Below are 15,246 nucleotides of genomic sequence, written 5' to 3'. Positions count from 1 at the left end.
TTTTTTTATCTATAATTAATTTTGTAATGGCTGAAACTGAAGCCTGAAAGTATGCTTCTGCTTAGTATTTCTATGGCACACACTTAACTAGCAACTCTTTCACAAAAGTGGGCCCTTTATTTTTAAGTGATGGATTTGTACTTTTTCTTGGCTTTCAAATGTATCAGTAGTTAAATTGAGCTGCAACTAATCAAATTAAATAGTTAAGGTATTTTTTTTTACATTGATTTAAAAAAGTTACAACTAATCAAGTTTTAAACTAATAATAAAGGAACAACAAATCGTTCAAGAAATAATAACTATGTATAATAAGTATAATAAGTAATATCACTAATTGTAATTTTGTAATTAAATTAATTAAATATATTTACCGCTTATGAAATCAGTTATGTTGATTTTTATTACAAATTTTAATATTTTAAAAATGTAAGATAGGTATTACTATTAGATCTAATTACTATAGTATCATAAAAAACATTTTTCAAGGTGTTATTATTTTTTCCAATTATATATATATATATATATATTATATTTTAAAAAAATTATAAATCACAATAATTAGTTGCTTAAAATATTTATAAAAAAATTGATTGACTCTCTCAAAATTTCTTTTGTATCACTTGAATTGAAACATGTGGAGTTACATATATTACGTGAAAAATATGTAAAAAGTACTATAAAAACAATTTAAATATTTAAAAGACATTAAAAATTTGATTGATTTTCTAAATTTTATTTGTATCACATAAATTGGGATGGAATGAATGACATATATTGGGTCTGTACTGGCACGAACACCTTTTTATCTAGTATAACTACAAATATGTAACTTGCCCTTTTATCCTTAGATTGCATTAAGGGTCGTTTGGGGAAATACTACCATACTTTTAGATATTTGGTAAAAGAGATTTGCATGAATTACCATGATAGATTTTATGTTTGATTTAGGTTATAGAAAATAACTTTAAGAAATTTATATAATTTGGGGAAATAGTGTTTGGATTAGTTGAAACTAGAGAAATTAAGGGCCTATAATAAGGAACAAATCAATGGACAAAAAAACTAGTTCATTTTCAGCCTTTCTTTCTCCAAGTCTTTCTGTCTTTCTCTGCCTAATAAATAAAGAAGAAAAATTGTGAAAATATTCAAAAGAAAAAAAAGTGTATCAAAATAAGAAGAAGAAAATAAGAAGAAGAAAAGCTACAATGGCATTTGAAAGATCATGCTTCTTCTTATTTTTCTTCTTCCTTGCAATTGGATTGGCATCCTCTTCCCCAAACCACATCTCATGTAATTATTCCTCTCATTTTATTTTATTTATGCTCTTGTTCTCGATGTCATATCCATTATGAGGCTGATTAATTTAGATTTAAGCCTTTGGGAGTCTCACTTTAGGGTAACACTCTTCGATCCCTACTAGAGGGACTCCATTTCATAGGTTCAGATTCAAGACTTTGATTAAGGATAGAGAGGGTACTTACTACTCCATCATAGTCCACAACTAACAGTGATCCTCCATTATTATTTCGTTCAATATTCCTTTTTTTTGTGTTATTTCCCACTAGACTCCATCAGAAACGGGTTCAGATTTTAAAGTTTATATATTAACATAAAATAATAACTAAATTCACAATTAATTATCTATAAATATTTTATGAATTCTTATGACAAATACATTATTTGATCAATAGAAGTTACTAGGTTCACATAAGGTAAGACCGATCGATGAGATTCATCTAAACCTCCCTTAAACATAAAATTACATTATTTATGGCATAATTCAACATTCTATTTTATGTAACCTCTCTTTGACTTCTTCGTATGCATGCAGATGATGCACTAAATGCTCACATGCTAGGAGGTCGTGGCCTTCTTGAAAAGTTCTATGTGAAGAACGATTGCCCCGTTGAATTCGAAAAGGAAGACTTGTCACCTCTCATCGGAACATGCAAAGGACCTTATTACAACCCACTTGTGTGTTGTAACGGATTCACGCAGATAGCTTGCAAGTACGCGGAACTTATTAATAATGTCGATAACGGGTGCTCAACTGACTTATTTTACGTCTTGAATAAACAAGGAGGTTATCCAAATAATCTTTTTGCACAAATTTGCAAAGGAGATAAAGAGGGATTGCCTTGTGATAAGCCAAAGGGTAACAAGGGTAGACATTAAGTTTTTTTAATTAGCTAGGCATGAGAAAAATGCTTGGATTGATTAATTTTTTTTTTTATGATATTGGTTTGTAATAGCCTTTGTCATTCATTTTTATTAAACATGATGTATGGTTGAAAAATTTTAGTATTGCATTTTGTGATATGAATTTAATTAGTATTGATGATGATGAGAGCTTATATTTTTGGGATGTTTCATGTGATTGTGTCGAGAAAATAACCGATACCGAAAAATATCACAATAATTATAATAGTTTGTTTTAAATGGTGAGTGTTGCGATTGTTAGAATAAACTTAATAATATCATTCAACTATTCGAATTGAAATATCATCAAATTATTAGAATATTGATGATCATGATATTAGCGATCCAAAATTAAATTTTGTTTGGCTTATAGTTATGTCGAGATATTTCTTGAAAATAGTTGGAGCCTATAAATAATAATTTTATCTTTGGGATTTGACTAAGAGCCCGTTTGGATTGACTTTAAAAAATAGTTTTTAAGTCAAAAATAAAAAGTCAAGCTTAAATTACTTTTAAGTTAAAAAATAAAAAACTAGGGGAGACCTACTTTTGATTTTTAACTAATTATTTTAAATCATTTTAAACTTATTTTAAGTTATTTTTAACATTGTCAAACACTTCCTAACTTATTTAAGTCATTTTTTGACTTATTTTAAGTTATTTTTATATTTGTGAAAACAGTTTAGAAGTCAAAAACTGACTTAAAAGTATGTTTGACCAATTTTTAAGTCGATCCAAACACCCTCTAAGTCAAACAACAAGCAACATTCAAAAACATTGTTATTCTGTACTTGAATCGGTGATTTCACCGTTTGACCAATGTCTCTCAATGTAAATTGTATTTTTTTCCAAGAAAAGAAGAACTATTTTTATTATAGGAATAAGAGTTTTCATCAAATAATATTTATTAATAGGTTCATGAAGTTTGTAATATAAATGTGCCCTCCAAAAAAACTTAAAACATATAAACTAAGGACTCTTTTGGCCCCAAAATTATTTGGAAACTCTAAGAAGCAACTATATTTTTAAGACAGCAGACATCCATGATGATTAGTCGTGATCCATGAGCATTTGAACCTTAAATTTTAGGGAATGTTTGGATGGAAAGAATTTCCAATTTTCTCTGGTTTGGATGACTTAAAAATTCGGAAAAATATTTTTCAAATAAACTAATATTCTTCCAATTTAAGGAAAATGATTTTCCTACATAAAGTAATAAAACAAATTTATAACTCTCTTGCAACCTCACCACGTGACCCGAGGCCTAACTCCCGACCCTAACCTCAACCACAACCATAACTTAGGACTAGACTCCCAACTTTTCACCGCGACCTGAAACAAGACTCGTAACCCCAACTCGGGACTCGAAAGTCGACCCCAAGCCCAAACTAGAACCCAATTCCAATTCTGATCCCAACTCGAGACTAGACTCCCAACCCGTGACCTGACTCCTAACCCTTACTAGGGACTAGAACCCCGACCTCAATCCCGACATAAGATTGAACTCCTTATCAGGACTAGACTCTCAGCCTCGATCCTAAACTCGACTCCCGAAACTCAATTATCGGAGACCTGACTCTAAATCTCGACCCGACTTAGGATCTAACTTCTAACTAGGAACCAACTCTTAACCCCGACCCAAGACTCGATCCTAACCCCAAATTTGGTCGCGACCTCTATCTAGACCTTACTCCAACCAAAACCTTAGCCTAAGATCCAACCTCAACCTCAAACCCAACTCTAAACTGGGATTTGATGACCATAACCCTGTCTTGGGGAGTTGACCCCGACCTAGGACCCAACCCTAATTTGAGATAAGCTTACAATCTCGACTAGAGATCCGACACTGACTCCTAATCTCAACCCCAACCCCCACTTAAAATTTGACCTATTTTGACACCTATTCGAGGTCAAGGTCTAGTTGTAACTTAATGTCAGGTCTTCGATGTTCATTTGGGATCAAGAACGGGGTTAGGACACAAGTCAACATCATGTCGGGGATTGTGATTAGGTTGGTTGTTGGGTCCTAAGTTAGTGTTAGGCTAAGGTTAGATTGAGGATCAAGTTTTAGGTCGGGGTCAAGTTTAGAGGTCTAGTCCCAAATCAAGGTTGGGTCAAAGTTGTGTCTAGAGTTAATGTTAGGTTTATATGGGGTTTCTGGTCGAGACAAGGGTCCAGGTTTGTGTTAAAGTGTGGGAATCTACGTTCGCTATAATAGTATTTGTCCATATTATACATAAATTCTCTTAGAATAATAAAAAAAAATCTTACTAACCAAACACAAAAAGCTAAGTAAGAAAATCACTTATTTTTCAAAAAAATAATTTCAAGCAAAAATAAGTGGTTTTGTTACTTCATTTTTGGTGTTTGGTTAATAAGTAGAAAATATTGTCCAGTGAGCATTTATGCATCATTAGGAAAATACTATGACACCTAAGACTCCACTCCCCACTTAACCTAAGACCCATTTTTCAATCACGACCAGGGACTCAACTCTCAACCCCGAACCTGACTCTTGAACTTAACTCGTGAACCCAACCTAGAACCCAATCTTAACTCGGGACCCAACTCAAGACCTGACTCTCGACCTCAATCCAAGATTCGACTCCTGACCCTAGATTCGCCCCCCAAGCCCAAAGCCAACTCAAAATCCCAAACCCAACTCCCTTGGCTCTACTTTGACCTGGGAATTGACTCACGATCCCGATCTGGGTCGAGGTCGTGTCTAAGTCAAGATCGGAAGTCGTGTCCTAGTATGTATAGTGTTATATTCATTAAAAAAATATAATATGATACACAACACAATATAATATAATACTTCCTTTGTTTCAAATCACGTTTTATTTTTCGAGAGTCAATTTGATCAATTTAGTTAATTTTTTAAAATTAAAATTCAGATATTCCAAAATTATACAAAAAGTATTATAAATTACTTCCTTTGTCCCATATTAGTTGATCATCTTAATAAAACTACTTGTCTCATATTAGTTGATTAACCTTACTAAATTAAGAAAATATTAATATTTTTTTTCCATATTACCGTTGCAATTAATTCTTTTTAAAAATGTTCATATTTGTTTGTAAATTTTCAAGAAATTTTGTTAAATGAATGAATTAATAAAATTATTTTTTTATCTATAATTTTTAATATGTGTATATAAAAGAAAGTGATCAACTAAAACAAAACTGAGAAAAATACTTCATACACTATTTTGGAAAGATAGTAACAACCATCCAAAGAGAGTATTAACAGAAATATGAAATTCCAAGGATCAACATTTCTTTTCTCTAAACGCGGCTCCTCTTTCCCATTCACGCGCCGCCGTTCACCACCACATCATCTCTCACCGCCACCACTCATAAAGTTACCGTCGTCAGAAGGAAAAAGGACACTTCCATTTATGAATCATATGTTATTAATATGGGCGGTGTGACGTCATCCATCGCCGCTAAATTCGCTTTTTTCCCACCGAATCCTCCGTCGTACACGGTTGTTTCTGACAAGTCATGTGGCGGTAAATTATGCATACCTGAGATACCTCGGAGGGAAAACGTCGACGTTTTGAAGCTCCGGACTCACCGGGGAAACGAAATCGTCGCAGTATACGTGAAGCATCCAAAGGCATCCGCCTCTATGCTTTACTCTCATGGAAATGCTGCTGATTTGGGGCAAATGTTCGAATTATTTGTTGAGTTAAGCCTCCGTCTTCGGGTCAATCTCATGGGGTAAAATTCTCATTACTCTGTAGAACTGCTTATAACAAAATTATGCAATTTTGCTTTCATCTTTGTTTCTCTTTTTGTCATCTGATTTAAACCCTTGCTCCTGAGTGTGTGCTATGGCATTTTTAGAGGAAATATATTGTTTTGAAAACAATAGCAACATATCCAGTTTAATCCCATCAGGTGGGTTTGGGGATTGTAGGATGTACGGACCTTACATCTATCTCAAGAGGTAGAGACTCTTTCTGAAAGACAGTCAGCTCAAGTAACTCATAACAAAACAATTTTAAAAAATAACATACAAAAGCAAAGCAGACATAGCAAAGAATAACGAAATCTTTCCATAGAATTCATATAATGAAGACTTATCTATTTAAGCCTAAATAGTTAATGGAGCATAAATAAGGCACATTAGTAAAATGTAATTTTCTTATCCTAACTTTTAGATTTTAAAGATATGACCACACACTGTTATAGTGATTTGAAAGATTTTAGTTTGACTTTTACGAGTGAGCAACCTTACTTAAAATGGAACAGCAGGAGTTCACCTCAGAGTCTTCTTATGATCGAAAAACATTTACATGCATGAATTATGTTTCTGCCTTTTCATGCAACGCATATTCAAAAAAAATTCTGGGGGACTCCACAAACACTTATGTCGACTACATGGAGGGAATGCCACAGAAGAGCCTTTGAAAGAACGCATAGGAGAATTATATAGCAGCAACTGATAGTGCTATATTTTTTTCTTTACTTGATGCACATACAATATCCTACCTGTATTTATAAAGGATAAGTATCTTGGCAAGGAAATCCATATATATGTTTCCTTTGTAAGCTCTTCTATACGAGTTTTCCCCTTTTGCTATGAATTTGGATCTTCCTTCAAGAGTCATACTGTAAGGAAGGAATGGATATCATATAAAACTCATCAAGGACTTAGATTAATAACTGAGAATATTTTATTACAAGGAGCTGGATTATGAAGTTCGTAACACTACTGTTGGTGGAGTTTATTTAAAAATTGCTTTAGTAGAATTCTTTTGTTTGGTAGAGGGAGAACACGAATAAAGATAATGTTTTTCTTTTGTTGTAGCTTAAGACTGTGCTGCATTATATTTTTTCTATAGCATACTTTTATTGAAGTGTCCCGCAGGTCTAATGAATATGCAAATCATTTATTTTCACATAATTTTATGCCTAAATCCTTCTTTTCTTTCTTCTCAGTTTTGGTATAGAAATTTGTCAAACTAGACAGTAGGATTGCTATTTTCCTTGGTTTCTTATACTTCACTGACTTACTCACGTGTGCTTCTTTAGGTATGATTACTCTGGATATGGACAGTCGACTGGAAAGGTTAGATATCTATAACCATAAATGGTATTACATGGTTGATAACAGCAGAAAGTCTGTTTAAATGATGATGTCTATGGTGGCTTTATCCTTTTTAATTTCGATTGGGGGAAGTGGAGGGGAGGGGTAAATCAACAAAGGCAACCTTCTGGAAAACATTCACCCGCCTTATAAATCCAAGTCTAGGGGAATTTCCCATCTTATAAGACAAAATGCTTTGGTGAGAAGTATAAATTAGCAATGTTTTCTACACAAGCGTTCTATCATCTACTAGTTTTGAGCAACCACATTAGATGTCATTGAACCATGAGCTTAGATTCTCTGTTGGCATGGTAACCATAAGCTGAAAGCACCTTTTATAACTTAGCAAGCTTCTGTTCTAGGTCCAGTGAATTCTCTAGGACCCTGCCAAATGCAGCTTGGCATTTTTAGCGATACTTTGTGTTTTATGAAAATGGTTGATTTCCCCTTCTCATAAGGAAGACATATCCTAGCTCTAAGTAACCAATATCGTGAGGATTTCTTAAGCCATTAACCTCCCTTTAAGCAAGAACAGTAACCGATTTTAAGAAGTTGTGTGTAATTGCCTGTATGCAACTAGCATAAGCTTGAATAATTCATTTTGAAATACTGAAGTGAAGTTCATGAATAAAATATGCCAAGGAGATCCTTCTTCTTTGGTTTTTGTGTCTCTTGTGTGAGTTGTTGAGCCTCTATAGTATGTTTTATGTTGCAAAAATGGGTAATCACCTCTTGATTTCTTATAATGTATGACAATTTAGTTGATATGTTTTTCTTGAGAAAGGTAGCTAAAGACTATTTAGTTGATATGTTATTGTTCAGTAAGTATATTATTAGGTGTATGTTAATACAGAGTACCATCTTAAGGTGATAGCCTTATGATTAGCCTTTCCAGTACTGCTGGAAGAGCTAACGTCAATAAATCATGGATGTCCAGAAAATTATTTTCTTGCATCCGTACTTCGATATTTTCTCTTTTGAGCCGGGGGTCTATGGGAAACAACACCTCCCTACCGTCACAAAGGTAGGGGTAAGGCTTGCATACATCCTACCCTCCCCAGACCCAATTTGTGGGATTACATTGGATATGTTGTTGTTATTGGATGTCCAGAAAACATTTTCTTGGATCTACCCATAAATTGTCTTTTTATTTTTCATTTTGTTGCTTCCCTTATACACTAGCTCTAGCTATTTGGTTTGTGCATTTAAAAGTGTGATTAGGATGTTGTTTGGGCTCTTTCTTTATTTCTCTGTCTTTTTCTGTCTTAATATCGTAAATGACTTGTTTTTTGGAGTCTTGAATTAATATCTAAGGACCTTATAAAAAATACGAAAATCGATATCTAGTATCAACGGAAAAACTTTTATTTCTGAGAATGTTTTGTGACAGTATTTAGGTTGTCTTATGGGTTTATTCTCCTTATTGCTGTCAGCTGTTACTCATAATATGAAAACTATCCTTCTCTGAACCAGACATCTGAGTGTAATACGTACGCGGACATTGATGCAGTATATAAATGCCTAAAGGAACAGTACGAGGTCAAAGATGAACAGCTAATACTGTATGGTCAATCTGTTGGCAGTGGTCCAACCGTTGATCTTGCATCACACACACCCAATTTAAGAGCTGTTGTTTTACATGGTCCAATATTGTCTGGTCTAAGAGTGTTGTACCCTCTCAAACACACACATTGGTTTGACATTTATAAGGTAATTTACACTCTTAACTGGTTATAGTTTGATTATTTTTTCTCTCCCTATTTTCACTTATACAAACTGATGTTTTTTGTCCAATTTATTTCAGAATGTCGAAAAGATTAGCTTGGTGAATTGTCCTGTTCTAGTCATCCATGTGAGTTGTCATCTTTTCAACTTTTTAATTCTTCCATTCCCTAATTTACTTTCCTTCCTCCCCTTCTCTCGGAGCCCTCAATTAGTCTCAACCTTAGTCGGTATGAAGTCCTTGTAGGATGTGGGGAGGAGAAGGTACGGGGACTACCATTTTACTTGTTTGACCATGCTTGTAGTTTCTTCTCTAGAGACTTGCTATTTGATGGATCATGGGTTTCCTTTTTTTCAACTGATATTTTCCATGCCACTGGAAGTTTAGATTAACTTTCTAGGTAAGTCATACTTATTTTCATTTCTTCCAGGTATAAATATTATGAAAAATAGTTCGATCTGAATTTGGTTAAGAAGATCCCAGAGGAAATGATTTTTTTCAGAATTCAGCTAGCTCTGATGATGTCTCTATAATGCAGAGTGACCAAACATTACGAAAATACGCAAGTTATGCCCTGAACTTGTCCAGAAAATCCATTTACATACTCCAACTTTACGGGTGTCTCCTTACCCCTCCATTCTTAGTCACAGTGGAACTACTACCACCTCCCTGTCACACCCAAAACCAGTTACATGTTGTGTGATGGACAGGTGAAGTAGCGTTCCACATCCGGAAAGCTTTAAAATGCTCATTCTTTCAAAAAATCTTCCTGTTCCATCTTCTTCCTTTCCCACATCCTATCACTTCATCCTCCATTCCAAAAGAAATGATCGTTCAGAGACGGGTTTTCCATTTTCCTTTCTCAAACCCAATGCTAAATTTCAAATTTGGGTTCAAGCGAAGAACCACCAGCGAGCTTTGGCAGGGAAAAAAATCTTGGGCATCCTTTTATTATCTCCACCCTTCTCCATCTAAGAATCTTCTCCATTCAGCCATCATTTTCCTAGAGACCCCTCTCCAGAAGTTAAAAATAGAACTGAAAGGAGGAGAACTTCACTGGAATTTTTTCGACCACATATAATCTTATTGTACTGTAAATATGATGAGGCTGAGAAATGAAGGCGGTTTCTGAGTGTTGATTATTATGGTTGTCTCTGCCTTTTTTAATTTTTTTGTGAATGACATGTGATGTATTCTGGAACTTTAGACCAAAGAGGTGAAGTTGGCTGGTTTTGAGGAGGTGTAGGTGGGATTGGTGGTCTCTGGCATATTATATGAGGGGATAAGGTGGAGATTTGAGAGAATTATTTTTGAAGTGTGGTTGTATATAGGTTTCGTGTTTAGGAACGGGGATGGCCATGGTGCCGGTGGAGATGGAAAACTGGGAAAGAGGTCTTCTCTGGTGTTGGTGGAGGTCACGGAAGAAATGGTGTTGGAGGATGGTGGAGGTTCTAGTGGGAATGAAGAAAGCAACAACGAGAGAGAGAAAAAAGGAGCAAGAGAATGGAAAAAGAATAACAACAACAAACCTAGTGTAATCCCTCATTGTGGGGTCTGGGAAGGGTAGAGTAGACTGTACGGAGACCTTACCCCCTACCTCGTGGATGTAGAGATATTGTTTTCGAAGGATCCTCAGCTCAAGTAACGCATGTCAAAGCAGTTTAAGATCAGAAATACAGAAGTAAAGAGGACATAACAAATAATATGGAAAGCATTACATAGCATTCAAAAAACAAGAATAGTAACAACTAAATAATGCAATAACCGGAGCACAAGAAAGAACAGGTAGGAAAAAGAAGTGTGGGATAAGAAACTATAAGAGTAATGCTACTACTACTGATATGAAAGGAGAAACAAGTACAGTGCAAAATGGTAAAAGAATAAGAGCAAAAGCTTTTTCAACTTAAGTGTAATTAGTTGGATAATATCCCATTAGAAAATGGCAATGGTACAGGTTAGCACACTTTTTAACATTTTCTTTTGTTTCACGTCCATTTCAAAGGTGAGCACTTCCTCTGACACGTCATCTCTAAGGGTATTACTTCCACTTTGATGAAGAATAGGGGAATAGAGCGCTAGTAAAGTTGAAGTTTGTAATGATTTTCTGAACAAGTTCAAGGGGTAACTTTATATTTTCCCTTAGACCATCCAATGGATTCTTGAATTATGTAAACATTGAATGAATTGACTTTTCTTTCTGCAGCAAGTGGAACAATTTTCTTTTCTAGCAAACCATTGAGCTAATGAAACACTTCTGCAGAATGTTAAATACACTTGTAATCTCGGTGTTATGTTCTTTCTTAGCAAAGATAGAAACTAAATTTCATGTGGCCATTTTAATCAGTGACCTGATAACAGCCAATAATCATCTGAATGAGACAATTTTGAGTGTACAAGTTATTACCTCTTAACATTTTACTCAATTATTAACATTTCCATGTTTAGGGAACAGCGGATGAAGTTGTTGATTGCTCCCACGGAAAACAGCTCTATGAACTGTGCAAGGAGAAGTATGAACCATTATGGATAAATGGAGGCGGGCATTGCAATCTTGAACTTTACCCGGTTTACATCAAGCATCTAAAAAAGTTTGTTCTTGGTCTTGGCAAATCAAAGACTGCTACAAATGGTTCTCATAAACCATCTTTAGTCTCTGACACTAAGAAGCCAGCTGAAAGTGTCTCCTCAAACACACTCAATCTGCATTCTGACCTTCCAGAAATTTCAAGAAATAGTTTGGATAGTCGACTTGATAAGGCAAAGAAGTCGAACAAACCTGAGAAATCTCGGATGAGCACAGGTTGTGTTGACAGGTTTAGGAGACGGAAGGGATTGGTGTGGTAATAATAGCTTTGTATAGGGGCAATCCTGTTAATTTATAAAACATTGGATTGAGACGAGCTTAAATTGAGCGAAATGGACAGTGTGGATTTTTATAGCTGACTCCAACTTGCTGGGATTGAGGCGTTGTTCTTGGAACGTGACGCCCTAATGGGTGATTATAGGTGTAAATAATTGCATTATCTGTATCATTTAGAGGTGAAGTTGTGATTTCTGCATCCATTTTGCCCTGTATATAATCTCAAATATTCAACTGTCATTTTTTGATATAGAAAGCTTATAATTTTTGGCTGTGATCATGAGTTCTAATAAAAGTACATTGGCAAGAGAGACAAAATATTATTTCCCTTACTAGTTATGGATTCATTAATAATGTATTAGCTATTTTTAATGTTTAATTAATGAAAGATGAATATCTATTGAGATTCTTTGAACAATTTTTATGCATAACAATCAAATAAGATTTAAATGTCAAACGTTATTGCAGATGTATAACTATCAAATAACAATATACCTATTGTAATTATACAAGTGGAGTCTTACCTATTGTAATTATACAAATGAAGTCTGGGGAAAGTTGGATCGAACGTAAATTATACCCCTATTGAAGTTGTTTCTGCGTAGACTCTCGACTCGAAAGAAGTAAGGATTTTTTCTAACGTTGCTTATGTAGTCTCCCGTTTATAAGTATGGTCGACAATATATTCATAACTGAAACTTTACCAAGACATTTTCTCCTTGATTCCCAGCCCAAAAAATTCTCGGATATCATAAAAAATAGTAGCATAATCTTTTATTTAGTATTTTAGACGATTATGACCAAAAAAATAGCGGAGACGATCGTTATTTACCTTTGATAATCTGTTTAATGTTTTATTGATGAAATACGTAAATATTGCATTTCAAAGTAGTGCTTAGTAAAATTAGTAACACTACATTAAAATGATTTTTAACGGTAATAGCTTAATTGTCCTTAAATATGTTTTTTAGTGGCAATTAACCCTTTTTCTAAATGTCTCTAAAGCTTATAACGATATTGATTCTAATGACAATTAAGTAAAATTGGTAAATAATTTAATACTCTTTGTTAATTTGCATATTTATTGCCGCTAAAAATTATTTTTGTTATAGCGTAACTACATTAAATATTTGTTTATTTCAAGTTAACTTCAAATACTCATTGTAGTTAATGTACTTATAAGGTTTCTTCTCAATGTGGTAATCTTTTAATTAGTTTCGACTTATTTTAGTATTAGAATATCAAGAAATTTTCAATTAAAATTTAAATTTTACATTTGATTAATATTAATGCATGTAGAAAGCTTGAATTCTCATCGTTTTAATTCATTAAAACATTTATTTATGGTTAGTGGAAGTCAACAATTTGATTTTGACTTTGAAATTTAAAAGAAACATATACTTAGTTGGTGTTTTTCAAACTATATTTACACTATCTAATCACAATTAATAATAATATATTTAAATAATTACTATTTTAAATTAAAATGTTAGATTTCTGTAACTACTTGCAATTACACGATTTGTGTTTTATAATGCAAGTCAATTTTTTTATTTTAACTGCAAAATTTTAAAGATCTGGATGCATAGTTGGTCTTTCTTCAAACTATATCCACACACTATCTAGCCACAATTGGTACTTTATTAAATATGTTAAATAAAATATTTTCCTTTTTTAGCTTAAAATAATATATTTCTCTACCTACTTGCAATTATAGAATTTGGTAAGTTTATTCTTGATGTATATAAATAATGTCACAGTATTCTAGTTCTCATAAGTGTCATTTCTTCGAGAAACATATTAATTCTTGATATTTTTTCTTATTCTCATTTCTTATAATTTTAGTGATGGAGAGCAAGAAGACTAGAGGAAAATAAAAAATCCCCAAATTCACAATTAAGTGAAAACACTCGCCTAGATGCAGATCAACCACGAAATAAGGTGAATCAACTCAACAATCACCTAGTTGCTATGGAGAAAAGACTTGAGCACATAGAAGAAATTGAATGTGCTCAAACACTAATTCAGCTTAGTCAAATGGAAGAAAATGGTCAAAGAAGTAAGTGGAAATCGATTGACCAATTAAATGCAGATGAAATAACAACATTTGAAGCATCATGGTTAAGGACCACCGTCTCTACTATGAATTATCCTTTAGAGAAGTTGAAAAATTAGGCTTTTTCTTTGAAAAATGCACCTAGCACTTCGTAAGGGAATATCACCCCAAGTTATTATCAATTATATGTGAACCAATGATGATGAAACTTTAAATTGATATCATTTTAGAATTTTGGGATATGTTTTCTTTCATGTTCTATTTAGTGTGTTTTAGTTGAGCTACAAGTATGTATTCTGTTATAATTTTCGATATAAATATATGAAATTTTTTAATGCTTTTAATACACTTTTTTTTTCTTTGTATATTAATATTTTTCAAGTTTAAAATAGTAAAGAAATTATTTTAAAATTTTAAAATAGAACGAAATAAAAGATGAAAATTATAGAATGACATTAATTTTAGAGGAAATCTTTTCATCCTTAATTAAATGTCTTGAGTTTAAGTTGTTAGAAAGAAAAGTTACTTGTAAAGAGCAACAAAAAGTTGTTTCTTTAGTATTATTTCATATGTTCCAAAGCACTACCAAGTCCTTGGATTTCAATCTTTATCATGTTAACAAGTCTCAAACAGTTATACAAACACATGCATATATATGCTAATAAGTTCATTTGAAACACAAATAAAATAAAACAAAGAATCATATTATTTCATACGAGTTCAAATAAAATTAGATAAACATAAAACACAACATGGAATAAGAAGAAGGAAAATCTTCTCAATTTTGAAATTTAGTTGAGACATAAAAGTATTTAGATATTCATGACTCCCCTTGCTAATATCTAAGAAAGGAAATCATCATATCATTACATGTGATAAAGAAGAGCTTTTCGTTTCGAAAATTAATTTTATGACTTTAATGCAATAAATTGAAAGTTAGATAATCATCTTTAACACCTCTAAATTTTACACCAAATAGCTTTGCTCCCGATGTTAGGAAATATAATGAAAAGGACATGCAAATTTGGCTAGGTATATATTGTTCATAAAGTTGAGGCACAAGAAAATTGATTGTAATTAAGAATGATGTGAATGGACATTTATTGGATACAACATTTGATGATCATAAAAGAACATGTCTCATGAAGGATTAAGTGGCATTAATAATGGCCACAATGTCAAGAAGATGAATGCTTATTTGGGACATTTTTAATTATTTGACAACTCTATCATGGATACTCTTCATCCTTGATGTTGTGCATCAATTATATGTAACGACATGATCCCGTTGTTATAGAAAAGCCAATGGA

At 33.1% G+C, this 15,246-nt stretch overlaps 2 protein-coding genes across 2 annotated transcripts; both read left to right on the top strand.

Annotated features, from left to right (window-relative positions):
- The first annotated feature begins 1,185 nt into the window (after positions 1-1,185).
- On the top strand, positions 1,186-2,323 carry LOC102583776 (GPI-anchored protein LORELEI-like). Its single transcript, XM_006357999.2, has 2 exons — positions 1,186-1,290; positions 1,832-2,323. The coding sequence occupies exons 1-2, from the start codon at positions 1,206-1,208 to the stop codon at positions 2,173-2,175; spliced, it is 429 nt and encodes a 142-aa protein (XP_006358061.1). The 5' UTR covers positions 1,186-1,205; the 3' UTR covers positions 2,176-2,323.
- A 3,132-nt stretch (positions 2,324-5,455) lies between these two features.
- Positions 5,456-12,203, top strand: LOC102583447 (alpha/beta hydrolase domain-containing protein 17B-like). Its single transcript, XM_006357998.2, has 5 exons — positions 5,456-5,925; positions 7,243-7,279; positions 8,771-9,007; positions 9,102-9,149; positions 11,466-12,203. The coding sequence occupies exons 1-5, from the start codon at positions 5,621-5,623 to the stop codon at positions 11,862-11,864; spliced, it is 1,026 nt and encodes a 341-aa protein (XP_006358060.1). The 5' UTR covers positions 5,456-5,620; the 3' UTR covers positions 11,865-12,203.
- Positions 12,204-15,246: the final 3,043 nt, after the last annotated feature.

Source organism: Solanum tuberosum, unplaced genomic scaffold (assembly GCF_000226075.1).
Source record: "Solanum tuberosum cultivar DM 1-3 516 R44 unplaced genomic scaffold, SolTub_3.0 scf00260, whole genome shotgun sequence".
Classification (NCBI taxonomy): Eukaryota; Viridiplantae; Streptophyta; class Magnoliopsida; order Solanales; family Solanaceae; genus Solanum; species Solanum tuberosum.
The sequence above is the reverse complement of the archived record's forward strand: the minus strand, read 5'-3'. Positions and strand labels throughout refer to the sequence as shown.